This window comes from Sturnus vulgaris, chromosome 1, assembly GCF_052056855.1.
Source record: "Sturnus vulgaris isolate bStuVul1 chromosome 1, bStuVul1.hap1, whole genome shotgun sequence".
NCBI classification, from domain to species: domain Eukaryota; kingdom Metazoa; phylum Chordata; class Aves; order Passeriformes; family Sturnidae; genus Sturnus; species Sturnus vulgaris.
In genome coordinates this window covers 8,895,088-8,920,694 of record NC_142243.1, presented here as the reverse complement: position 1 = coordinate 8,920,694, position 25,607 = coordinate 8,895,088, and the positions used below count along the sequence as shown (strand labels likewise).

The following is a 25,607-nucleotide window of genomic DNA, read 5'->3' as shown; positions in this document are numbered from 1 at the left end:
TAACTTAGAAGTGTGTGACTGCTGAATGATTCCATGTAATCTTATTCAGAGGTAGCATCGGTCAGAAATATTTCTGTAAAGCTGTAAAGCTTTCTGTAAAGTTTAATTTGCTGGAAAATGCTCTCAGTCATACCTTCAGTCGTATCTAAGTCACCTCAGCTCTGGATATGTTGGAACTTGGCTTGGCCACAGGTGCTGTTTCCTTGGAGGACTTTCCATTTGCTGTTAGCCCATTGCTTATAGCGCTCGAGGTGTGCAGAAACCAGCAATCTTCCAAGCCCTGTGGCTGTGGGGCAGTCTCCTCACTTAGGCTGAAACCAGCCTTCAAAGGGAAAAAAATCCTGCATTTCTGCTCCTTCCCTGTGCAGCAAAGGCGATGGCTCTGCACTGACAGCACCGTGAGCTGGTTTGAGCTGTTGGCAGGAGGAAGCAGGGAGGGCTCAGGAGGCCCAGAAGGACAGCGATAACAACATTCAGAGATTTTTTTTTTTTTTTCCCTTTTCACTGTCTTTTTCATCACATTTCTAACAGGAGGGTGGCGCATATGGCGCATTTTGATTCTGACTTTCTAAAAAATCCAAGCACTTTGGGAAGTGTAATTAGAGGAGCATGTTTAATGCAGTCATGCTTGTGGCACTGGCTGGCTGGTTTCAGCACGGGCAACAGCTCAGGATGTGTGCCCTCATTTTGGTCACCAGTGGTTCTGCAAGAAAACATCATTCAGAAGGTCACAACAAGGGAAAGAATAGGAACTTCGATTTCTACCCACTTTATTCTCATGTGTATGTCTGTATTGCAGCTGGCAAGAGAAGTTCCAGTAAAGAGCAACAATTCCGTTTGCAGTCCAGCAAGAAAACCAGAGGGCGTTTAAAAGTGATCAGGAGAGATTTAGTCTCCCTAATTTGGGATCTATATTTTAGGCACTTAATGAAGTGTTGGTGTTGCCTTGAGTCCATAAATTCCCTCTCTGGTTGATGAAGTGGGTGGGTGGCTCTGAGGGTCTCCAGAGAATTAGGGAGAGTGGATTTCTCTTGAGATGCCCCTTTGCTCCTGCTCAATCCAGTTGATGTTTGCAGCTTACACAAAGGAGTCTCTTTTGCTTGTGCTGTAGCATAAGTTCAGCACCAAGGTGGATTGGATCCAACACCTGCTTCATGTATTTCCATGCTTTTTTGGTCAAAATAATTATCTTTTATGAAGTCTTACATGAGGAGCAGTACTGCAAGAAAGGAACATAAGCTTTTGATGATAACACTATGAGCTTGTTATCTGAATACCACATAAGAGAGGGAATTTGCAGGAGCAGAAGTGATTTTCTGTGTTTTGCAAGATTTTCTGTGTTTTGCAGGTTTTTTCATTGTAAAGACAGGTGTCTTTAAAATTTGGATCATTGTACATAAATTAGAATTTCAGAAAGTGAATTTATAAAAGGTCTTTTCCAGTATTTTTTGTAAGCTGAAGTCTGAGGAGTCTTCTCTCAGAGGGTATGAAACTGCTTAATGTATTGGAAATAATAATAACATGTGATTGTTTGTGATAATGTACTTTTCAGAAGGAGAAGAAAATTTCATACTTGGTCTGAATGGGGTGATGGGAACAGATGAACTAGAGCCTGAAATCTATGGCCTTTTATCTAAGAGATATAAGTCTGCTTAATCCCCTTGTCTTTGGCAATATGCCCGTAAAACCAGAAGGACAATCACCACAGAGGAATGAAGGATGGCCTCATATGAGAACTTTCTGTCAGAGTCTTGGGACAGGTTATGTCCCAGAAGGTGACACAGCCTTAGCTGGGGACATGGGGTAGGGGCTTGGTGCTGCTAAAACCAGGTACTGAATTTTGCATCCACTTTAGTTTTGATACTGAATCAAATCCTACTGATAGGATTGCTGTAGGACTGGGAAGGGTAACAAAGAGGGAATAGTTTCCAAGATTGAACCTGGGGTTTTTTGATAATATTGGTATCCTGTACTCTCTGAATAGTAACTTTTTGGTGGTTTCTTAGCAATTTCCCCCTCACTGTCATTTTTTTAAGTGAATTCTTTTTTAAATGAGCTCTATGGGGTAGCAGCTCTAGATTTTTTTAAATTGAAGAAGGAGGAGTGTAGAGCTGAGTGACTGAAGACACATTGCAACAAGAAAAGGTATTTGCTAGATGCTGTACTACATCTTGCTGAGATTCCTTTATTTTATCCCTAATGCTGCAATAAAATTGGGAGCAAAAGGCATCCAAACACACTTCTCTAAATGAAGAGAGAAGCTCCAGCGTTTTTGTGAGGACAGACAGCACTGAGCTAGAAGCAGGTGTACTTTCCACCTTGACCTTAATCCATATACACACTAAACATCTCCTGAGCAAAGCAGCATGCAGGGCATGAGTGCAGTGCATTGCCTGGGGACACAGATGCTGCAGAGGTGATTAATGCTGGCAGGGACAAAGGTGAGGAGTGCAGATATGGAAAACAAGGTCTTTGTCACAATCATTTGTTTGGTTATTAAATTTTTTTTTTCCTTTTCCCACCATCTCCTTCTACAAGCATTAATACTTCTTCATACATCTCAAGAATATAAATACCCTGTTTAAATAAAGCTTGCAAATGAGAAAATGAAGGAAAAAAAATCCTCCCTCACATGGGAAGGGAAAAAAGTCAGTGGCAAAGTTTAGCTAAAAGTATAAACTCCTTACACATGTGCTAAGTGGATCTAAATCCCAAGTTGTCTTTCAGCTGTGCCAGTATAAATAGTTGTAGAAGCCTCACAAAATTAAGTCCCAAGAAAGCTTTGGCCCTAAGGGCCATTTCATCATGAACAGTTGGACAGGAGGACTCACAAGGGAAAGGGCTGTTGTGTATTGCATTACTCAGTGGCAGGATAGCCAATATCCCAAAAAGACATAAACACTGTGGATGGGAAAATCTTTACCCTTCTCTCCCTGAGTTGTCATGCTTTTAGGGGCAAGCAGAGCTGCCTGCCTCCTGAAAGATCTTCTGCTGATGAAATAGCATTTATCCCTTCATTTTACATCTTTTTTCCCTCCCTAAATGTTTAAGTTGTTTTGAAACATTTGCCTGTGTTTGTTTAAAGCTGGGACTTGAGATACAGGAGCAAAGAAAAGCTGCAAAGAAAAGTGAAAAAAATCTTGTGGCATATGGAAACAGCTCTACTAATAGAGCCATAAATCTAATAAATGGATGTATGTACTACATAGATTACATCAATAAAACTCAGAAAAAAATATTCATGAACACATTACCCTTTGATTCTTCATCTTTATTTGTTTCATGATAAGTTGCCCCCCATTTTCTATATTAATTTTGTTGAATGGGCCTTAGGAAATAATGACAATTGCAGAGTCAGTATTAAATTGAGAAAAACATTCCTCTTGAACATAATATGAAATTGATTTCAAAATTGTTTTTTCCCTGAATTCTTCCATGCCAGTTGTTTTCCCCTAATATATTCATGATTAGAAATAACTCACCAAATTTCTGTGACTACATCTTGCTCTGTTGTTTGACTGTAAAGTGTTTATTCCAGCTTTGTTTAAGCTGCTTTGGTTGAACACTTTTATCCAACTTACATCATTCCCTAAGGCTTTTAGTAGAAAGATGAAGAAAACATTTTGTATTCTAGAGTACTAATTTTAAAAGTGTTACATTGGAAGAAATATGTGACACAAAACTAGGTTATGCAACTGTGTGCACCAAATAAAAAGAAAGGATCATTTTCTTGGCTGAAACAAATCTTGGTGGCTTTCTGGATGTTTTTCTGTTTCACCCAGCTTGCTTGCATTTCTAAAGGACATCCAGGTAATGTCAAGGCAAGACAAGTATCAGCTGTAGCAAGCAGCAATAGATGGAGAAAAATATCTGAGTTTTGATAGTTCAGGTTGAAGACAAGGAATGTTACTGGGTACTCAGCTGCTTCTGAGAGTCTCATGAACCGTGGAGTCTCCTGGAAATGAACATTTATCCAGGAGATCTTGTCTTTTGGCTCCAAATGCATCCTTCGTGATGAAGTGCTCTTGCTTTATTTCTCCTATTGTGCCTGCTCACATCATGCATTAAATCCGTGATAACTCATTGTAGCACATACAGCAGTTAATCATATTTTGGATCTAACAGGTGGAAATGCCTGTGTAGAAGGATGCTAGAAAGAGGGCAGTTCAGGAAGGCTTCTCAAGCAGGAGACCCAAGATGATAATATATGCTACAGAGTACTTCTGAGCTGGTGGCAGAGTTCAGATATGAGAAGGTGGTGAGTTTTGACTCACTGTGGGTAAAGACATCACTCACATGGGTTGCTAGACATGGTGCTCTGCTAAGATCAAATGATGTGTGGTAAATGGGACTACAGCTTCAGAGCTTCTCAAAATGTGAAAGACTTCAGGGTGAAACTGGGACTTGCTTCATGATACTTCCAGAGAGACATAATATTGGCACTGTGTTTTTGCACTGCTGTGCCAGTTCTAGTTTAGGATGCCTGAGAGAACTCCCATCAATATTTTGGAGAGTTCTTTCTCTTTGTGTGGGCCATGGCAGCAAAAGTTATTGAACATGGCCTGGTTATTTGTAATGAAGACAGCTCAATCCCTCCACTGAATCAAAAAAGTCTGGTTATGCTCATCTTCAGGGCAAGATTGAAAAAACTTATACTTTGCTTTCTGCAACTCCTTCCTGGATTAGACCATAATTTGGCAGTGTTTTCTGAGTAAGGTAACAGAATTTGGGTGGTATTTGGAAAATTTGATGTGTAGGACACAGACAAAATGCTCCTGTGATGATCAAATTTTGCATATGCACCCACGACGCAGCTGTGGAAACATTTTTAAATAAGGAGATAAACATTAAAATAATCTGTGAAGTTTGCTTGGAAGTGAATGACATAGTATTTTCTGTTCAATAAAAGAGGACAGTTTTACTTTTTGGTCAAAACCAGGTAAAGTATTCCATCTTTAAATATTACATCCCTGCCCCAGTATGTCTTTAAAAAAGACGTAATTTTACTGAGTTTGTCTCCTTTATGTAACTGTCCTTTTATTTCAGACCAGAGTAATATCTTACTTTTTTTTCTAGTTGGCAGCTCTCCCTCAATGCTGTCATGTCTCCCTTATCCTCTTCTCCTAAACTCATGAGCTAATGCTGCTTTAGGTTGCCAAGCTGGCCAAGAAAACCCTATTCATAGCAAGAGAGAATTATGAGTTGCCTCTTGTTGCTGGCTGTATGTTGGACCTTTGCATTGGACTAAGAATAGAAGGGAGGGGTGATAAACTGCTCACAAGCATCACCTCCTCCAAACACAACCTGCCATTGCTCTAGGAATTATATTCTCTGGCCTTTTTCTTGCTGGACTTATTTTAGGACCTGGACACCAGCCCTTATACTGTTTTTGTCCTCTGTCTGGTCAGTAGTAAATCCATCAAGGTTTGTTGAAGATAGTTGGTTTGTGGATTTGACCCATCTTTAAAAAATATTTCTCTGACTGTATATCACCACTGTGTTATTTTTAAGATGATTTATGTGAAGGTTTGCCACCTTCTGACTGGGCTGTTTGTACCAACTAAAATATTCCCATGAACATCCAAAAACCTTACTGCACATGGCAGCTTAGCTCTAGTAGCTGTCAGACTGCAGTGAATTGAAGCACGTTTCTGTACATCTTTTATTAAATATGTGCACATGCAGCACATTTCTTTAAAGAAAATAGAGGATGACAATGTCTCCTTTTTGGATGCATTATATTTATACTTCAGCACTGAAGAAAGTCTGGTAATTATAAAGCTGTTTAAGTGATTTTATTTTAAAATTATAAAGGTACTGGACTTGAGAAAACAAATGCAGTCAGTTATTTACTACTGACTACTTATTTCATTATTTCTGTATTTAATTTAAGTGGACTTTAGCTGGTTGCAAATAAAAATACTAAAGGACTAGCAATGCACACCATGATTTGTGTTCTTGCTGTCATGCAAATTCACAGAAAGAAGGAAACATATTAAAGAAATTTGATAAGACCAGGTGGTCTGAGTGAATAATTTCCCTTTCATTAACATATTCCCCTTATTAACTCTGTAATTAATTGTACATAGCTAAGGAAAGCTATGGAAATTGCATTTTGAGATGTATCAAAGCTGACTTTATGCTTCAGACTTCCATGCAATTTACTATTAATGAAGCAAGAGATGGAGGCCCCAAATCTATAATTATTACTTACTATTTGAATGACAAGCAAAGAATTTTATCAGCACAGTTTCAAATGAAAGGGGATTAGCAGCTAATGTTGAAATTGTTAATCTTTCTTATTAAAATAATTTTGACGAGAGTGTTTAGCCTGAAAGAGGTTTCTGGAACATCATTTACCATTAAAACAGCTATTTTCTGAGGCTCAGTATGAATTTGTCTAAGTTTGACAGCAGGGTGCAAATATTTTTTAAATGAATGAATATTTTATGGGAGCTAAGGCTGTTCATGTGTGAGCTGATGCCGAGCTGCTTGCTGTGTGCATATTCCTAGAATGTGTAGCAGGATGGTAGTTCAATATCCATCTCAGCAAAGTGAAGATGTCTACTGAGATAACAAGGGGAAAAAAGCTGCAGCAGGAAAATCTGAGAGCTGAAATTGCACCCACGGCTGTGTCTGCAGACGAGTGATTAGCAGGTGGGAGCCCAGTCAGAATCAGGCCCTAGATCTTGGTGATATATTTATGACACAGTGTTACTTCATGTTTATTTAGGCCTTCTTATACCTTTAAATACTGGTATATTTTCAGGGTTTGTATATTTTTTTTAGTATCATGTGCCTTGAGATGACTGTTCAGTGGTGGGTGCTTTATACCCAAGTGCATGCTTGTGTACAAATACCATGAACAGCAATGGTATCCTCTGTAGGTATAGATAAATATTTGGGAGCAGAGATACAATACATACAACTTTTCAGTGTTAATGGAAAACCGTTTAGCATTTTAAATTTTAAAACTTTTCCTTGCAATATTTGCAATTTTCGTCTCTTACAGCATTGTACAAATGAAGTTGACAAGGCTATTCGTGCTCCTTGGGATGAGAAAATTGTGAATATATAGTGACATAAATGGTGGAAAGCACAGCAGTGATAATTTATAAAATTTAATTTGCAGTGGTCTCAGCCACATCAATACTGGAGAAGATGTATGTTAAAGAACCCTTTTAATCTGCCTGTGTCACATTACAGAAAAAAAAAACTAATGGAAAAGATGTCACATGTCTTTGCCAGTGACAAATTTTACCAGTAGAATAGATAGAGATCATTTAAATGCTTTAAGACATTATTTGCATGAGTAGATGGACTGTGTGTAGAAGTACCATGAACACAACAAACCCTCGTGTACCTGCTCTACCATGAGATTACTCCAAGCTCTACCTCTGTGTGGAGCATGCGGAACTTCACTGGGCTCTCCCCAAAAACTGCAGGTTACAGAAATAACCTTTTATCTTAGTCCTGCAATGCTCCTTGGAGCAGTCTTGCAGAGGAGTACTGTTGCAGCAGGAAATGTCCTAGAGTGTGCATTCACTTCATTCATCAGACAATACCAAAGGAGTTCTAGCTTAAACATAGCAGTTTTTAAATAGCATGCAGTCACAATACTCAGAGAAACATTTCCATCACAAAATCATGTTTTGTATGTATTATAATTATGTGTTAGGTCAAAGGCATCAAAGGGTGCTTCTTAACCTGTAAGAATCATAACAAACCATGTAGAGCATGACAGTGAGAGACAGTGACCATCCCAATGTGGTAGACTGGGATGGACTTAAAAGAGTGAATTTTTCAAGGATGAGGCTAATGCAGAATCCAAACGCAAAGCTTTTCTAAATGCAGGAGTATTTCTGATGCAGCTGTTTACCTACTGCTTTATCTGCTGCTGGGGAAGGCACCTGGAAGGGTTGGGTTTATTAACCACAGCAACCCAAGATGCCCAGGGCAGTGCTGGCTCAGCAGAGGGACGTTCTGCTGTTTCTCTGGTGTGTGTGTGTGTGTGTGTGTGTGTAATACCTGCCTGAGAAAAGGGCTTTCTTTCTTTCCTCTCACCTTTTGGTGTCTTTGTTTGCATTGCATCAGTTTGATTGAAAACATCATGATAGTGTCTAATTGCTGTACTAAATGTATTAATGGTGCCTAATACACTATTTCATGTGGAAGTCCATAAATGGCTTTTGTGTCATTTGAAGTTCTCTTGCAGTCAGGAAAACTTGGTGGTGTCTGAGGATATCCACCAGCCTTCAACTTACCATGTGTGGGTCCTCATAACTGAATTTTGAGAAACTTTGTCCTTCAAGTAGGATTCTGGGGCCTGATAAAAGAAATTTTGATAAAAGTCACCAGGATCCTTTCAACTCACTCCAGTAACCAAAATAATAAGCCAATGCTTATATACTACTTTTGATCAGTAGATTCAAAGCTCTTTGTAAAGGTCAATATCATTATCCTGTATTTTTAGTCCAGGAAACTCAGGCACAGACAGGGAAGCATCTTGACCAAGACAAACCCTAAGGCTGGAAACAGAGCCAGGAGTAGACCCCCATTCCCTGGTGTCCCAGTGCTGTGCTCTCACAACTCATCATATTGACTTTAGCAGAAAAAGGATTGTATCGAAGGAGAATATTTTTGTCCATTTTGTCACTCATTACTCTTTTTTAAGACATGAAAGTATAAAGGAATTCTGGACTTAGGTTTGTCAGATTTCATTTTGCAAGTTTAGTTTTCACCTCATTATCTAAGAGCAAAATATTCTGTATTTGGAGACCTGACTGAAACATGTTAAATACATAGTGAAATAGCTTGTGAAGACCAAACTGAAGATGTGCAGTCTATAGCAAATAACTCTGTGATGGAAAGGGATGCCTTCCACACATTTTTAAAGTCTCTTCTGAACTGATAACAGTTTTCTTCAAGAATATAAGCCCAGTCTGCTAAATCCTTAGCAATCATGCACATGCACCAAATTTCAGGTTCTTTTTCTTTCTGTTTAACAATCAGCTGTGCTTTTACTGTCTACTCAAAATTACTACTGTCACTCCCTCAATGTATTCTCCTTGTTCAGCAGTTGAAAGGAAGGGTTCCAAGGAAAAGAAACAGCATGCAAGGAAATGTTGGGAGTTATCAGCTGTGACCAAAATTTGCTTCTTCCCATAGCATTTAGCTGTGTTCTGGTCTTTGTTTTTCTGACTCTCTTCCTTTGCAGTATAGTGTCTTCTTTCATCATTTCACTTCTTTGTTGACCTCTACAGTCTGTTCTTGGCTTCTTCTTCTGTCCTCTTTCACATTGTTTTTTCCTTGTTCTTATTTTGCCCTCTGTCACTTCAAATATTTTCATCTCTGGATTAGACCAGTGTTCCTCAAACTTCTTTAAAGTGTTATCCTTTACTGGCTTCCATGGAAACCCAAGAGTCCCAGAAGTAGACAGGATGTCTTCAGCTTATACACTTCTAAAGCTTTTCTACCATCACTGCACAATCCCTTTTGAATGCTTTCATGAGAAAAATATTTGAGAATCACTGAGCTAGGCAGCATCAGTTGAAAATCCCATGGTGCATAGATAAAAGGTTACCTGAAAAATGGGACACTTCCTCCAGATTTGGGAGCTGGGTAGATTCCAGCTGTATCTTTCTTACAGCCAGCATTGCTTATTCTCCTACTGCATGTTGTTTCAACATGGCCGTGGGTGTGACATGGAAGAGGTAGGGCAGAAAGTGTCTTCTCCCACAGTCATTTCTTTTAAGTCCTGAAAGGACTTCTGTGAAAAAAGAGTTTCTTCATTTCTTACTGTCATAAAATCATAAAATTGTTTAGGTTGGAAGAGACCTCCTATATCAAGTCCAACCATTAATAAATCAGTATTTCATTCAACCTGGTTTCTGAGGAGTCTTTTATAGTCAAGCTCTTTGTTTTTGCTATTGCACTGAGTTTGCTCTGCAGTCATGGGACTGGCAGTTCACTAATTGTGTTGCTTCTCTGTGTGCAAACATGGAACTTCCTAGGTAGTGGACATGGTTCCAAAATGGTCCAGAGTGCAAGGATGTGATTGTTGAAGGTATTTGTGGAGTTTGAAGTGTTTGTTCTCTGTTACAGGAGATTGCTAAGGAAAAGGCTGATTAGCCACTCTGTTATCTCCCTGTTTTTTCTCCCAGGTAACCTAATGGTGACTTGTGCTTGTATGCATAGCCTGCCTCTGGGCTGTGGGTAGGGCATGAATTCCAAGACTTCTTGGATTTCATATTGCATGTTCTCAATTTTCTACAACCTCTGTGTGTGTTTAGGTACAAGCTCTTATCAGTTGGCTATCTTACCTTGCCTCCCACCCAAAAAAAAACCCCAAACCCACAGTGAAAAGCAGAGAGGTTTTCCTTTAGGAGCCATTATTTTAGCCTGGAGAAGCACTTTTTGACTTCTACTCACAAGTTTAAGAGTAGCAGTTAAGTAAGTACTTACTTTACTTTAGCAGGGGTATTATGTCTGTAAAAGTAATATTTTCCTTTCTGGCCTCAAGATGGCCAGTGTCTAACATAGTGATATTTTTCCAGACTATCTATAAATCAGATCATGTTCTGTATCACTTGGATATACTTGGTCATGGTTGCCTGGGTTTTACTGGTCTCATTATCTTTGTAGAACTTGACCACGCTTGAAGAGAGGACTATTTTTAAACATGAAGTTTTCAGAATTCTTTATTTATCTCTTGGTAATTTTTTTTATATATAGTAAAGGAAGATGACTATACAAGTGCTTTGAAAAGAAACACAGACTGTAATTCATTAAAATTTAAATTTGAAAATACAGTACCCAACAGGGAACCCAAATTTAGATGCTTAATTGAGTTAGCAGGGCTATGAGAAGAAGCCAGGGAATTTGGTTTTGTGTTTTCAGCCAGGTAATTAGTGTGCAGTAATATATTTTTAAAGTTTTCATTTCAGACATACACAACAGACATATAAATGAATCACAAATATGTCTTGGATTGTGCTATGGTGTTAAAACATTAGTAAAAAAATGAAGTGAGAAGGGATCATCTGAAAAATTGATTTAATGTGTAAGAAGAAAATAGCAGTTTTCTGTGAGAATAGTGTTGGGTGTCAATATTTATCACAAAGAGTCAAAGGACTTGATTTGTGTATTTTTGTTCAGTTTCCCAGCTAGTTTTTTACATGCTTGTGCTTTTCCATTTTAACAAAGCTACCAGAAATGCTTCCCAAAATGTCTCAGTTGATGAATTCAGCTGACACTCTCCTTGGCTCCAGTTCCTGTACTGCAGAGCTGTCTTTAATGGGGAGGATTGGGCTGAGTTTTTTCTTGTTTTGGATTTATTTTTGGTTTCAAGAAATGTCACAACATATCCCGTGCTGTGAAATAGCAGTATTTGGCTAAGAGGTTTAGACCTTAATTTTTTTAAGTAATATTGTTCCTTTTGTGAAGGCTATTGAAGATTTTTGTAGTGAAATCTACTCTAAATACAGAAATTTTAGAAACTGCTTCTGAATAGTTCATCTTTTACATATATATTATTTACCTTGGCATGTCTTTGTATAAACAGCATTCAGCATGTGCATAAATTTATCTACTCACCAGACACTTAAACCATGTACTTCCAAAATCCCCAAAATCTGTAATAATTCCATCACAGTCAGAAAATTTGGTATACTTTTAATTACAAAAATGTTATCAGATGTGGATTCATTAAGGTGTCCTGGCTTTTAGCCTTGTCTTTAAACATGATCATGGGGTTAAAAACAGCTGTCAAGAATATTTCTGCAAAATTTAGTGTGTTAGGAACATATTCTGTGACCTTGGGAAATAAATTTCAATGTTTCTGCCCTTTCATTTCCCATCTGTGAGGCAGCAGTGATACTTGCCTCTCCTGCAGGAGTAATGTGAGCACTTTCAGACAGTTGTACAAGAAGGAGCTATAGAAATACAGGGATTGTAAGGGAGCAAATTATATTCCTTTTATGGCAATCATCTTCTCTTTTTTGTTGAGGTTTATTTAAAGCAAAGTAATTGCAGGGGTGAAACTTCATAGGTATAATTTAGATTTCAAGAAAGGGGGTAAGGAGGAGGAGGAGATGAGGGTGGCTGTATTTTAAGACCTAGAAGACACCATTAAGTAGCTGATATTCCTTAAGAAGGGATTCCTTGTAGAGTGAATTTCTTTATCTTCTGCTATATTTAGAGAGCCAGGTAGAGTAAATATTTCATAATTAATCATTTCATTCTTTTAATGTTTACCTTCTTAGCTGCATTTCTTTTTAAAAGTATACCTGCCTCCACTATTCCAGTTGAAGCAATTCTTAGCATAACTTGTATTTTCCAAGATTTCTTCCAGAGATGACAACCTGTGTCAGTCCACACCAGGTTGTGTCCATCCATTTCACTGGGATTTCATTGAACACCTTTGGCAGCTGGGAGCTGTAAGAAAAGGGATTAGCAAGTGTTTGTGTGGCACACACTGATCCCAGCACCTGCTGATTGGATTGAAGTAATCCTTTTACAAGTTACAAAACTCTATTATCAGAGCATTAAGAGAGGGAGAGGTGGTGATGTACACTGCATCAAGGGTATATTAATTTAGGCAAACAGAACATAGTTTCCCATCTAATATGCCTGTGAGTTACAGCTTTTCTTGGCAAAGTTGCACACTGGTCCACTCTGGTAGATAATGCCTTACACTGCTTGTGCAAAGGTGATATTTCTCTAGCAAACCAGGGACAATAATTTAACATTATTGAGATGGCATGCTGAAAGCACAGCTGCTGTCTGTGTGCATGCTTAGGTGTCTACAATGAGCTTTACATCTAAAAATATGAAACTGAAACTATGGAATGTCATTTTTATTGTTGGCTGATATCACCATGGAAGATAAATTATTTCCGAATAATACGACCTATTTGAAGTAATCTAGGGATATTATTCTCAACCACACTGAATAGTTGCTTTGTCAGTGAATTGCCTCCCTCTGGCTTCTTTTTTTTAGGTTTTCTTTCATCACCTACCATATTACATATGATATTAGTAGTGTTTCATGCCAAATTACAAGTAGGGCTCCATAGTATTTTTCAGTACACAACTGAAAAGCTTCAAAACTATTTTTTTCACTGGTGTAATCGTGTCCTGAGAAATATGAGAACTATTAGATCAAAACACATCATGGTAGTACTATGGCTGCAAATGGAGGAGGAAAAATAATTTCTCAGTGTCTTTTGCAAAGAGAAAATACAAATTCCCAAGTTTTTATTTCCCACATATGTTCATTTGTTGTTACTGTAAGCAGGAGATCTGGAATGGCACAGGATAAGTTAGAAGAGAGAAAGGAGCCTCCAGCCTGAAATGACTGACTAATCAGGTGATGAAATCCTGGTTCCAGTAAAGCAGTGGATGCAGAACAGTCCCTGGGATTGAAAGCATGTGAGACTTTATAGCCAGATGGTAATTTACTGAGATTTCTTCCAGATACAAGTGCTGTGAGATACTGACAATGAGCTGCCACAGCAGAATTTTTAATTTTATATGTCTGTATAAGCCAAATATAACTACCCCAGTAAAGTCACACTTCTTTGCAGTTAATATTGGAAACTTGATATTTAAGATTAAAGCTGGTGTTTCTAACATTTATGGATTGATACTTCAGAGATGGAGCTGGTCTTGGTACTAGTTACAGGCTCTGCATTATTGGGGGTTGGATTAGAGCACCAGAAACAACTGTGGGACTTCCATGGAACAACTAACTTGGAAAAAACTAATTTTCTTAACATGCTAGTTCATGGAAAGACTGAAATTGGTTGAGATAGTGCATATTCTATTTGTTTAAGGTCTGCTTTGCTAGGAAGAAAAGTAGGAAAGCATGGGCATAGTTTGTCTCTGCTCCCATGTCTCAGCACCACTGGAAGTTTCTTCATGGAAAGATGTGATGAGCTCCCAGCCTTTTGTCTGTGCAAGGACACCAGGGCATCTCAGGGGGAAAGACTGATCTTCTGAAAGCAAGACCCCAGAGTAACTTCAGTGTTACTGTGAATCTGTGCTGGGAAGTGAGAAATGCTTCAAAGGTGTGGAAAAAACATCGTGGTGCTCTGCAGGATCTGAATATGGCTCAGAGTTGTAATAGTGACACTCAGATCTCAGGCACCTTTATTTGATCAGCTCTAGACAAGTTTAGGTGCACCAAAATAGAAGAATAAAGTAATAACTTTGTAAAAGAGGAATGGAAAAGAGAAGTGTCTGTTGCTATTCCCCAAGTCCAGACTCCAGCCCTAGAAAATAGTGGAGCACATATTAAAAAAGGAGTTGCTGATTATCTAGAGAAAGATTTTTCAAGGGTGTAAAAGGAAAGTAAATGTAAGGATGTCATTTTAGAGGATGGGGAAGGCTGTAGTCTTTCCTTTGTGTGTTTGCTAATCTCCTTCACCCTTTCCGTTGGATAGCTGAACAATGAGTAAAAATATGCAAAATTTTCTAAAGAGCAAATCTTGCCTGGACAAACCTGATTGCATTTTTTAAAGTAAAACTACAAAACCCAATAGATGAAGTGAAAACAGCAGAGGTAATACATACAGATTTTAATGAAGTCGTGACACTGTCTCATGAATGGTTAATTGAAAAATTAATGCCAAATTTTTAGATGACAATTATGTGGATTAAAATGAGGCAAAAGGTTGATATACAAAAAGTAATGATCGAAAGCTCTGTCTAGGAGTGTCTGGCAGAGTACAGGAATTGCTCTTAGATCCATTTATATTTAACTTTTTAAATAATGATGTGGAAATGAGTGGAAGTGACAATGACTTTCATCACAGTCTAAAGTTCTGCACAGACGTGATGACAGAGAAGTAATTCAAAAGTTTGAAAATGTTAAACCTGGAAACACATAAAACAAATAAATTATCTTTGAAGAAAAGAGTCGCAAGAAGACATATCTGTAATTTGCATAGATCCATTAATTCATGATCTGTGAAGACACTGGAATATATATAAGCAGAAATTATGGAGAACAGCAATATTCTGAGCAAGCAGACTAAAGTTGAAATAAATGGCTTGGTGAAAATGAGTAGCAAATTAAATTTGAAATAGAAAAGCAATATTTTTGACATCCCTGTGAAAAAAAACCTCAAATGAGAACTAGTGTTCCTTATTGAAAATGTTTGTATATTTCCAGGTATACAATGTATGGTTCAGAACAGTTGTAGTCCCAATAAGTAGTAATGAACTGTGCTTTAGGCTTCTGCTTTAGATCCAGAGCAACCAAATGTTAGAAAGATTCTAGTGAAGTACAAGAAATTACATTATTTGAAGACCTGGAAGCAAGTAATCAGATAGTTTGCTTCTCTCTCTGAGTTCTATAACACTGTGAGTAATATGAGTGGGAACAGAGAAATTTACTGTGAAGCCACTAATGATAAGGTATTAAGCCAGAAAATGGAAGGACAAAACCATATGTGGTGTTGAAAGCAAATTGGATTTATGCAGAAAAGTATTCCTCTTACATGTAGTCAATGCAGTGTGTACTAGAGAACACAAAGAAGCTCAAACAGAGTAGCAAGAATTCTGGGGCATCCTGGGCCAGAACGATGCAGCCCATGAGTTAGCAAGGAACAAAGGCAAAAAAACCCATTATTTAAATTAACTGGCGAGAATATAAAAACAACTTTTTCAAGTGTAGTCTTTTACTGCACAATTTGCTATGTAATAGCTAAGACAAATTCTCTCCTCTACATGTTCCTTCTGAGGAACCCTGGGAAGCACAGCAGCACTGCCTGGCCCTCTGCATCTCTGGAAAAAGCAGCAGCAGTTTGAAAGCACTGGTTCCCACGCTGCTGGGTGAACAGTGTGGGTTTGAGTGGTCACCATTGACAAGGATTAAGATAATTTCACATCCACATCTTCAGCTGACATTTGAAATTCGATCAGGCCTGTCAAGGTCTGTCAATTTGAAAGCTGCACATGTTTTCACTGAAAGATGCATCCTCAGTCATGAAAAGGGTTCCTACTCGAGTACTGGATTGGAATTATGGTGTCAAAAATAATTGTGGCAGCTGAACATCAGCTAATAAAACAGGTCTTTTTAAAATAAATACCTTGACAGATGCAAACCATACTATCTCTGAAGAAAATAATGTGTGTCTTCACCCAAGTAACAAGTGATAGGAGAAGAGAAAATGGCCTCAAGTTGTGCTAGGGGATGTTGAGATTTGATATTAGGGAAACTTCCTCCACCAAAAGGGCTGTTGAGCACTGGAACAAGCTTCCCAGGGCAGTGGTGGGGTCATCACCATCTCTGGAGGTATTTAAAAGACATACAGATGTGGTATTGAGGAATATGGCTGAGTGGTGGACTTGGCACTGCTGGGTTACCAGTTGGACTTGATGATCTGAGAAACTTTTCCAACCTAAATGATTCTGTGATTCTATGATTTTAAGATTGACCAGTCAATTAGAGTTTAATAGTTATGTTTTAGAGTATGCATAGGACACCCCTCTTGATAAAAAGAGTAAAGAAAAAATAAAGAAAACCAAAGTAGTTTGACACCCTATTACAACATCAACGGAGCCACAGGAAGCTACCAAGCCAAGCCACTGTGCTCTTTGTGCCTGTTTTCAGGCACATGGAATCTGTCTCAAAATGTGCCACTGGCAGTGTCTCTTTAGCCCATTCATTGTCCCTGGGACAGCTTTTCATCCTCTGGCTAAAAGCTCCCCTTTTGCCTTACAGCCTGCATGTCTCACACAGCAATAATAGATTTTATAAAACATGCACTCACATCCTCCTTGTCCCCACAGCATATTTGGTAGCAAGAGTATCTCCCCTGTCTAAACAGGAGAAAGTATGGACTGGGCTACCAATTGTCCTCCCAGGTGAGGCCCTGTGGAAGGAAAATTAAGGTTAATGGAATTTAAGGTGCATCAGAAGACCTGTGCAAGCAGATGGTGTTTGTTAAAATAATAGCATATACTTGGGATTACAGGACTTGCCTTGTTGTGCACATATTGGTGAGGCTAGACCTCTGCTTTTTCAGCAGGCTTGAGGAGCATTGCAATAACAGTGGTGACAACCCCTATTTATTTTACCTGCTGCTCTGGGACAAGGACAATCATCTGCGTGTTTGACATGTTGGTAATGAATTTCTTTTGTAGCAGGCAAACACTGCAGAATGTCTCATCAAAAACATCCTAATTAAGGAGTGGATTTGAGTAGACATACAATCTCTAAAATATCAGAAGTTCCACTCAATTTAATGTACATCCAGCAGCTCCCAAGAGAGTGTTTCAAAATCACTAAGCTTCTGTTTAGCAAAGCGGGGATGAGCGTTGGGGCTCTGAAGGACTGTAAATGAAAGATTACTTAACTCTGAGGGAATTGTCTGGCTCCTGAATATTTTAAAGCAAGCTTCTTTCTCAGTAGCTTTTAAAAATGTGTGTAAAGCAGATGTTCATATTGGGCAGAGCCTTCCATGGGTCCATTCAAATAGTCAAACACCTCTTCAAAGTCTGTCAGGAAGTGCTCTGTGAATCTGATCCATGTGATGCAGGAATTGAAACCACACAAAAAATGGTTGGTTAAAGGAAAGATTTCAGTGTGTTTTCCTTTGAAAATGCATGTATCTTTACACTCAAGATTACCTAAAAAATGAAGGTAAAAGTGAGAACTTTTAAAGAGCATTGAGTTATTTAAAAGTTCTTGTGCAGTAAAAGCAGTCGATTTACCTTAACTGTAAATTTTACCTTAACTGTGTCAGATTTTATGATTTTAAAGGGAAATTAAATTTATTTTCAAAATACAATCCTTGAAATCATCAAAGAGACAAATTGGAGTCAACAGAAAACTCCTTACTACATTCAGTCCTGCCTTAGGAATCAAATGTTCATGGCCCTTTTCCTACAGCTTTGTGGACCTACCAGAGATTCAGTGTTGGCAGATCTGTACATCTGCATAAAATGTCCCTGAAGTCTGTGGGACATTGGTGATGGGCATGTCAAAATGAATCAGATTATAAAAATGTGGTTTAAAATGGGAAGATGCTACAGGCTGGTCCTTGACTGCCTGATCTCTGCTGCATGCTAAACAGCTGCTCTGAAGCCAGCAGTCTTGGCTCTGTGGTATTGTAAGATTTTGCTATTTTTTCCCTTTGCCTCATAAAAATTCTTATATACCAGCAAGTCTGTGCTCTGGAGGGATTTTCTTTTTTTTTCCTATGATTTCAGTATACATATCCAGGCACAGATTTGCTAGGGGAAAAGAAAAGGATCTTTAGCCTCTCTCCCCAGTAGCAACAGCCTTTTGACAAGGACAAACAAATTATTAGAGGATTGTTTCCACCTTTTAACTTGCCAGTTAATGCTGGGAATATGTTACCTGACCCACACCCTGACACCCAGCAGGGCCACACTGCTCTCCCAGTTCCACATCTGCCAGGTCACAGCTCTGTCCACTGCAATGCTTTCTCCTTCATTATAGAAAAGAAGTAATCACACAGTAGGTGTTTTGATTGCATCTAGGCCACCACTATTTTTTACCTCCTTTAGAAAGTTCTCTTCTAATGCAGTATCTTTCTGTGTCCTTAAAGACATCCTTTCTGGAAGCATCGCTTCTTGAATTGGTTTTTCAGTACCAGCTTTGATTTACAAACCTTGTGTAAAGACACAGGTGCCTGACAAGCCCTGCACCAAACAAAGCTATGTGTCAGGGGCTCTTTTGTCATCAAAAAACTGTTCAAACTGCAAGAGGGAGCTGTATCCTGCCCTGCCAGCCAGGTGGGAAGCACAGTGGCACAACAGATTTGCAGAGCTCCTGTTTGGCAGAGGACAAGCTGCAAGCTTTTTACACCTCCTGTTAAATCTGTTGAGAGGGCATGAGAGCCTTTCTTCTTTAAAGCATATTTGGGAAGAACATTCAACATCACAGAGATTGTCTATGGAAAAGGTTTTCTAGGCAATTAAAGTGTTTTTGTACTTTACAGTGAATCCTTTCTAGGAGCTTTTTCTAGACAAGGCTGGCTACAGAGTGGGCTGTATTAGTGAAGTTCCCAGCAATAACCACTGTGACTGATGTTTGGGCCAGAAGCTCTGCTATTGACCTCAGCCCTGAGCCTGTCTCCTAAACAGTCTGTCCTTTAAAAATCTGTTTTGGAATGTTAATTTCAACATACCTAGTAAAGGCAGTATGGAATTTAATTTACAAATATGAACAGGGTATAATGTGAGATGGTTCTCTTGCTTGTTGTAGGAGAAGATGGCAGGGTCTGCAAGGTAATGAGCCTCTATAAGTAGGCTTAAACAACCAGGTGATCACTTTCTTAATTTTCATGTTAAAGGGAGGGGAAGATTTCTGGGTTTCCCCACCCTTCTTCCTTTCTGCTCTCCTCCACTCACATACTCAGATTATTTTCTGATCCATGGGATGAAGGAGAAGGGGTTTGATTCACTTTTCTCAAATCTTTGGAACTGAATTCCTATCCCCTTCTGGATGGGAGCTCTAGCCTTGGGAGATGTGCAAAAGCTTAGACCAGCACCAATATACTTTGATGGCCCATCATTCCTGCCACAGACAGCTTTCTTTGGTGATGCTTTTCCCAATACTTTTAACTGAATGCAATGTACAATCTTTAACAACATATATTAATATTAATTAACAACACCTCCTCAGTTCAAGGCATCTCTGTGCCAGTTCATCTGCAAGATGAGTTTCTGATGACCCAGTACTTGAGCCACAACAGTTCAGCTTCGCAATTTTTAAATTCTTTTCAACATTTCTATCACTGTTGTGACATGCATATGTGCTTGAAATTTAGTTGTTAAATCCTTTTTTTTGACAGAAATTGTTGTTTGTAGTCATTTTTGTCAATGGAACTTTGTTTCTTTTCCATTGCCTGGTGAAAGAGACATTTGGGCTTATGTATTCTAGGTACTGAAGAGGAAATAATTTCCTCCTAAAGCTCAGTGACTGGATGCTTCATATATTTCCTCTCTGTTAGCACTGGTACATTTTATCATTCTCATTTTTATAGCACAAATAAGCTTGAAGTTAACTCTCTTAAGTAAAGAAATGAACCTTAAAACTGAGCCTCTTTTTTTCCCCAAAGCTCCGGATTTCCCTGCTTTGAGAAACATCCTTTGAGCTTAGCTTTCAGCCTGGCTAATTCAGTGCTTAATGCAGTATTCTTTTAATTCCAGTCCTACATGGAAGATCACCTGAAAAACAAGAATCGTCTGGAGAAGGAGTGGGAAGCTCTGTGTGCTTACCAGGCTGAGCCCAACGACAGCAGCGTGGCACAGCAGGAGGACAATGCCCAGAAGAACCGCTCGCAGGCTGTGGTACCGTGTATGTACCCCTCCCCTTGGGCCAGGGCATTCGAGGGTCTTGATACCTTCCCCAATATCCTTTGCACTGGTGTGAAAGCTGCAGAAGGCAGGCACACAGTGTGGAGTGGTCTCTGTGTGTGCTGGAAAGCTGTGGCTGCAGCTGTGGGCTGGGTACATGTCCTGTTGTCATATCACACCCTGTTCATCTCCTTGTAAGTCGCATAGGTGTTACCACAATGCACAACTGTGCCACATAACACTGCTGCTGCAGCTGTGCTGTCTCACACAAAATTCCATAGCCAGAGTGATTTTCACTGCTGGAATATACTGTGTGTACAAGAGTGGCATCTGTAGCTGTTCAATAGAAGTCTCTTCTTCTTCTGAGCAAGACAAGTTGGTCTCTTGTCCATCCAGCAGTAATACCAGCAGTCCACAGGCAGAGATCAGATACTCAGCTGTACTGAAGGAGCCCCTTTAGGCTTCAGTGGATAAGTTTGCAAACTGGCTTCTCTCTGCAAGGCTTCTCTAAACATACAAAAATAAAAATAATGATAAATAAAAAAAGGAACCGATGTTTATATTCCTAGAATCTGCTCTTCTCTGTAAGCAGCCACCTTTTGAGCTTGAAATAACAGTAACATATTTTTCCTATGCTAACATATATTTATCTCATAGATTACATTGGTAGTGTATAGATACATATTTCATTAAGCAACCAATGAAACAAAAATGAAACTGAGAATATATGCACAGTCCACAGCAACCAAAATGCTCTCAATCAGTGTGCCCACAATCCAGCTGGATAGCTTGGCAAACATATATAGCTGGTTTAATTTTTGAAGTGCCCTGAAAACATTAATTTTCCCTAAGAGAGTCTTGAGTAAGTAGTATTCTTCCTTTAGAAAATGGGGAAATGGCAGGTAACACCTTAAGTAAATGTCATAGCCAGATTTAGAGTGAAGATTCTTTGGAAGAACATGATAATTTAACTTAGGCCATCAGTCCCTGCATATTTGCCTCAGTAGGGTTTGTCTCTTTTGTTTATGCAGTGGCTCTTTCTGCAGTACTTTTCTACTCAGGAGAGGATTACAGCAACTTGGCAGTATCAATTCTCCTGAGTAAATATAGTGCTGGTCAGAAGCCTTTTGGGGCAACAGCAGCAGTTTGCTGACTTCCATGTGTTTTTGGATTAGGCCTTTTGAGAAGTTCTAAAGATGTCACCATGAAAGTCTTCTGTGCTCTTTTACATCTTGAAAAAAACCAGCACTCAACTGACATGATAGGCAGTGAAAATTTTACATGAAAATTATATATTGATCCAAGTTAATCTTTCTGCTTAAAGTGTTCTGTCAATATGAACTTACAGTCAGACCATCTTAAGGTATTCCAAGTTCCTGCTCATCAATTAAGCTAGATTGGTTTTAGTTGCTGCCACAGAGACAGCATAGGAGCTAGAGATGTTGCCAAAAATTGGTGCAGGTTATTTGACTGATGTAGAAACTGTGTCTTCATGATTCAATGAGCTATAAGATAGAAACCTTCAGACTAGAGTTTTCTACTAGAGTTTTCTCCAAATCCAGAAGCATCAAGGCTGGGACAGTGCTATAGAGCAGAGGTTTTTAGCTTGAGTGTCATGGAATCATTTGGGTTGAGAAAGACCTCGAAGATCATCACGTTCAGTCACTAACCCAGCACTGCCAAGTCATCATTAAACCACACCTCTGAATACCATGTGTGCCTGTATTTTAAATACACTCAGGGATGGTGACAGGTAGTCTGTCTTTTCTCATCATGTTGTACTGTGCAGAACTGACCAGCCTTTGTTTCTCTGCCATTGCTTCTTCCATGGCATGTTATTATTCCTGTTTTTCCCATATCTGGGTCTAGATTGAATTAGTGCTCCCTGAAGGTGATTTGGTGAAGGTATTTGTACATGGATAGGGTGACTGCAACTTATCTGAAGTTTTAACTGGAAGTATTTTAGTACATTTGAAAGGGTAAAATGATACATTTGTTTTGTTTCTTCAATGTGGAAACATCTATTACAAATATTAGTGCACTGGGAATTTTCCTTTTTGGCTGAATTGCACAAAATTACCTGCCTTCACTTTCTGAAGTTGCTGTTCACTGGTAAACAGCTGTCATGATATATATGTTTAAACTACTTACTACTTTGTTGATGGGTGGAAAGTATGGCATAGAGTTTAAGCAATATTAAATTTTGATAAGGTGGTGGTTGTTTTAGGCTCTAAGATTAGACTGAGATGAGAAAGCCCAGTTTGCCCACTTTTTTTTAACTGTTTTTTAGACATTAAGACTATAGCAAAGGAAGCCATAGATTTGCTTCATAATGCATGAAGCAAACGTGATATGCTTTTGATATTCTACAGAGTTGTTATGCTACATTCAGTGTACTCTCACAGAGTAATGCCTTGTTAGTATTTCCTTACCCCTTTCATATTCATAATCACCTTGACAAGGTAGAGCAAGATTGCCAATTCACATAGATTTCCTCTTAGAAAGGCTTCAAAGAAGCTTTAAAATCACGTTGTATTTGCTTTGTTTTTCTTTCTGAACCAGTCTTGAAGTAATACAATATTATTTTTACTGATTATATAACCAATCTAATTATTATCACAATTTTATCATAGCTTACTCTTGTACCTAACTTTTCTATTTTCTATTCTATACAAACAGCTTTTAAAATACTTGATAGCAGAACACCTCGACACTGCACTTAACTAATTACTAATTTAAAAAATACTAACAATTCAAGTTACCTGGATCTTCTAGATTAACAAAACTGTATCCTTTTATCCAATCAAGAAGCAGATTGCTTTAATTTAGGGCACATGGTGTTTATATTTAGTGCTATAATTTAGTGATGCCTATTTTGTTTATGAATACATGAGCAGCTCAAGAAAAGCTTTCCAGATTTTTTTTCTCTTTTTGCATCTCTAAAAAGTAAACCCATCTCAACAGAGTCAATACTGTATGTTTTTATTTATGCACACCAAGAATATATATAGGTATTTTAAACATTTGGCAAACAACTTTTTGCAGTTGGACATCTATCAAAAAATGTCCACCATAGCCATGCCCATGGGTCATGGTATATATTTAAGCAACCTGCTTTTCTCTGTGCTTTGCCTTTCCTCTAAAGGAAAGCACCCAGATCTGAGGCTTGCTTGCCTTTAGAGCACAGCCTGGGGCTGTGCACCAGAGATGGGAACACCTGAGCAGATGGCATTATGGTGTGCATTATCCATTGCAAATACATGTGCAGATAGTGCTCTGAAATGAACAAACTTGAGCAGTTCAGAGCAAAGAGAAGCTCCATTTTCTGCAGATCATCTATAGGCAAAATAATGATAATCAGCAGATTATGATTCTTCATAGTCTTCAGGCTGCACCACTTTTGATTCCTCAGTAGTTCTTCACTTTCTTAATTCAGTGGAGTCCTGTGTGGTGCTTTGTATTTAAAAAAAAAAAAACAAAAAGCCAACAACAAAAACTAGCCTAAATCTAGAAGGAAGAAAATTATGATCAGGGCAGAATGTGCCAGGTTGATTGCTATAAGATTTGCCTTATTCTGTGATGCCTGGATTCAGACAACCCAAATTTGCCCATTTCCTTGTTTTCAACCTTATCTTTATTGCTTCTGTTCCTTCAGAAGTATCTGATTAAAAGGAAACAAAAGAAAGTGGGAAAATGTGACTCTTACAAGCTTTCAATCTCCATCCAACAACAAAAATAATCTTCATTAAATTGCAGGGCCACTGTGCAAGAAGTAAAAGATTGAGGTGACATACTACTTAGTATTGGTCACTGTTTAATAATTCAGATAGAAATGACATTTTATGCTCGACTACTCTGTGGGAGACTTGTGACCCTCCTGCCTGCTAGCCCAAGTGTCATTAGGACTCTCAAATATCAGTAGAAACCCACACTGAGGCATTGAAACCAAGTTTTCTGGGCATGAGTCTATGAGATTGTGGATCAGGATGCCTGAATTTAAGTGTGTCCATGTAGATGCCTCCATATGAGCCAGGTTTCAAAGGCTCTGACACCAGCGAGGAGCCAGTCAGTGCAGGCACATCAGCAGAGCTGTGCAATGGCCAAAGCTGGTATTTGGTTCATAGTGAAATGAGTAGCTTTAGGGTGCCACTCTATCCTGTGTGAGCTTCAGATTCTGGTCTAATGGGGTAAAAGTCTTGGGGATTTGTGCCCTGTCTGTTTTCCTTGTGTAACGTCTCACATGCCCTACATTTTCTCAAATAATCCATGTTCTTGTTTAGCCACCTAAATCAAGCTCCATTAATCACTTCACATGAAAATATCTATGTGTAGATACCAAAATATAGCTTTTTTTCACTCTATAAATTGAGATTTATGTACTGCAAATTCATGTGTGTTTGCTTATATCATGTCCTTGATGCTCTATCCTCTATATTTTATAATTTGTATTTTGCATGTATATAAAATGCGACATTGTGCTATGTTTCTCTGGAGCTATAGGTTAATTTAGGAAGCCTAATTTGGGAATTTCCTTCTTATTTCGGAAGCCTCCCTCTGCCCCATATATCCATGTATACATTTTGCTTTTCTTTCGCCTGTGGCTTGGCTGGAGCAATAGCAAATGCAAAGCAGTTCAGCATTCAGCAGCAGCTATTGTAGATACTTCAAATGATGATGAGTTGTAGCTTGGCCATGTTACAGTATCTGGTAACAGCATTTGTCTTTTCTCTCACTTCCTTATTACCACCCCTTTCCACTCCTATCTCTTCATTCATCTTTCTTTCTCATTTTTTAGATTGATCTTATGTATCTTCCTTTTCTAACATACCTTCCTCACTTCTATTTCCTGCTTCTCCTGCTCCTCACATAATCAGTATGCAGTTGGAAAAAAAAAATGCTGTACATTCAGCATTTTCCCCATAGTTGCTCATTGTTAACATAACAAGCTGGTGTCCGTGGTATTCTGTTGGTTTTTTTTTCTTTTCTTCTTCCCCTGGCTCTTTCAAAGAGCTATTATGCTAGTTCCTAGAAGCTTTGAGGTGATAACAGGCATAGACAAGCACAATCTGTTCATTGTCAATAAGAATGTTTGATGCTGCAACTGAAGCACACATGGGTGCAAACTCTTGATATATGCAGAAAAACACATACAACCTTTTTTGTACACTTCTTTTTTCTAAGAGAAAATACAAAGTCTCAACACCTTTTCACTTCCAAAGCCTTAGTATGTCTCACCCTCTGATAAACCCTCCAAGACAGCAAGATAATGACAT

At 38.6% G+C, this 25,607-nt stretch overlaps 1 protein-coding gene across 2 annotated transcripts in view; it reads left to right on the top strand.

Annotated features, from left to right (window-relative positions):
- PTPRN2 (protein tyrosine phosphatase receptor type N2) overlaps positions 1 to 25,607 on the top strand; it is a 637,088-nt gene that overhangs the window by 554,934 nt on the left and 56,547 nt on the right. For both annotated transcript variants that reach the window (XM_088159091.1, XM_088159088.1), the window contains one exon: positions 20,188 to 20,335. In XM_088159091.1, coding sequence (XP_088015217.1) covers positions 20,188 to 20,335 — 148 coding nt within the window. The remainder of the gene's footprint in view (positions 1 to 20,187; positions 20,336 to 25,607) is intronic.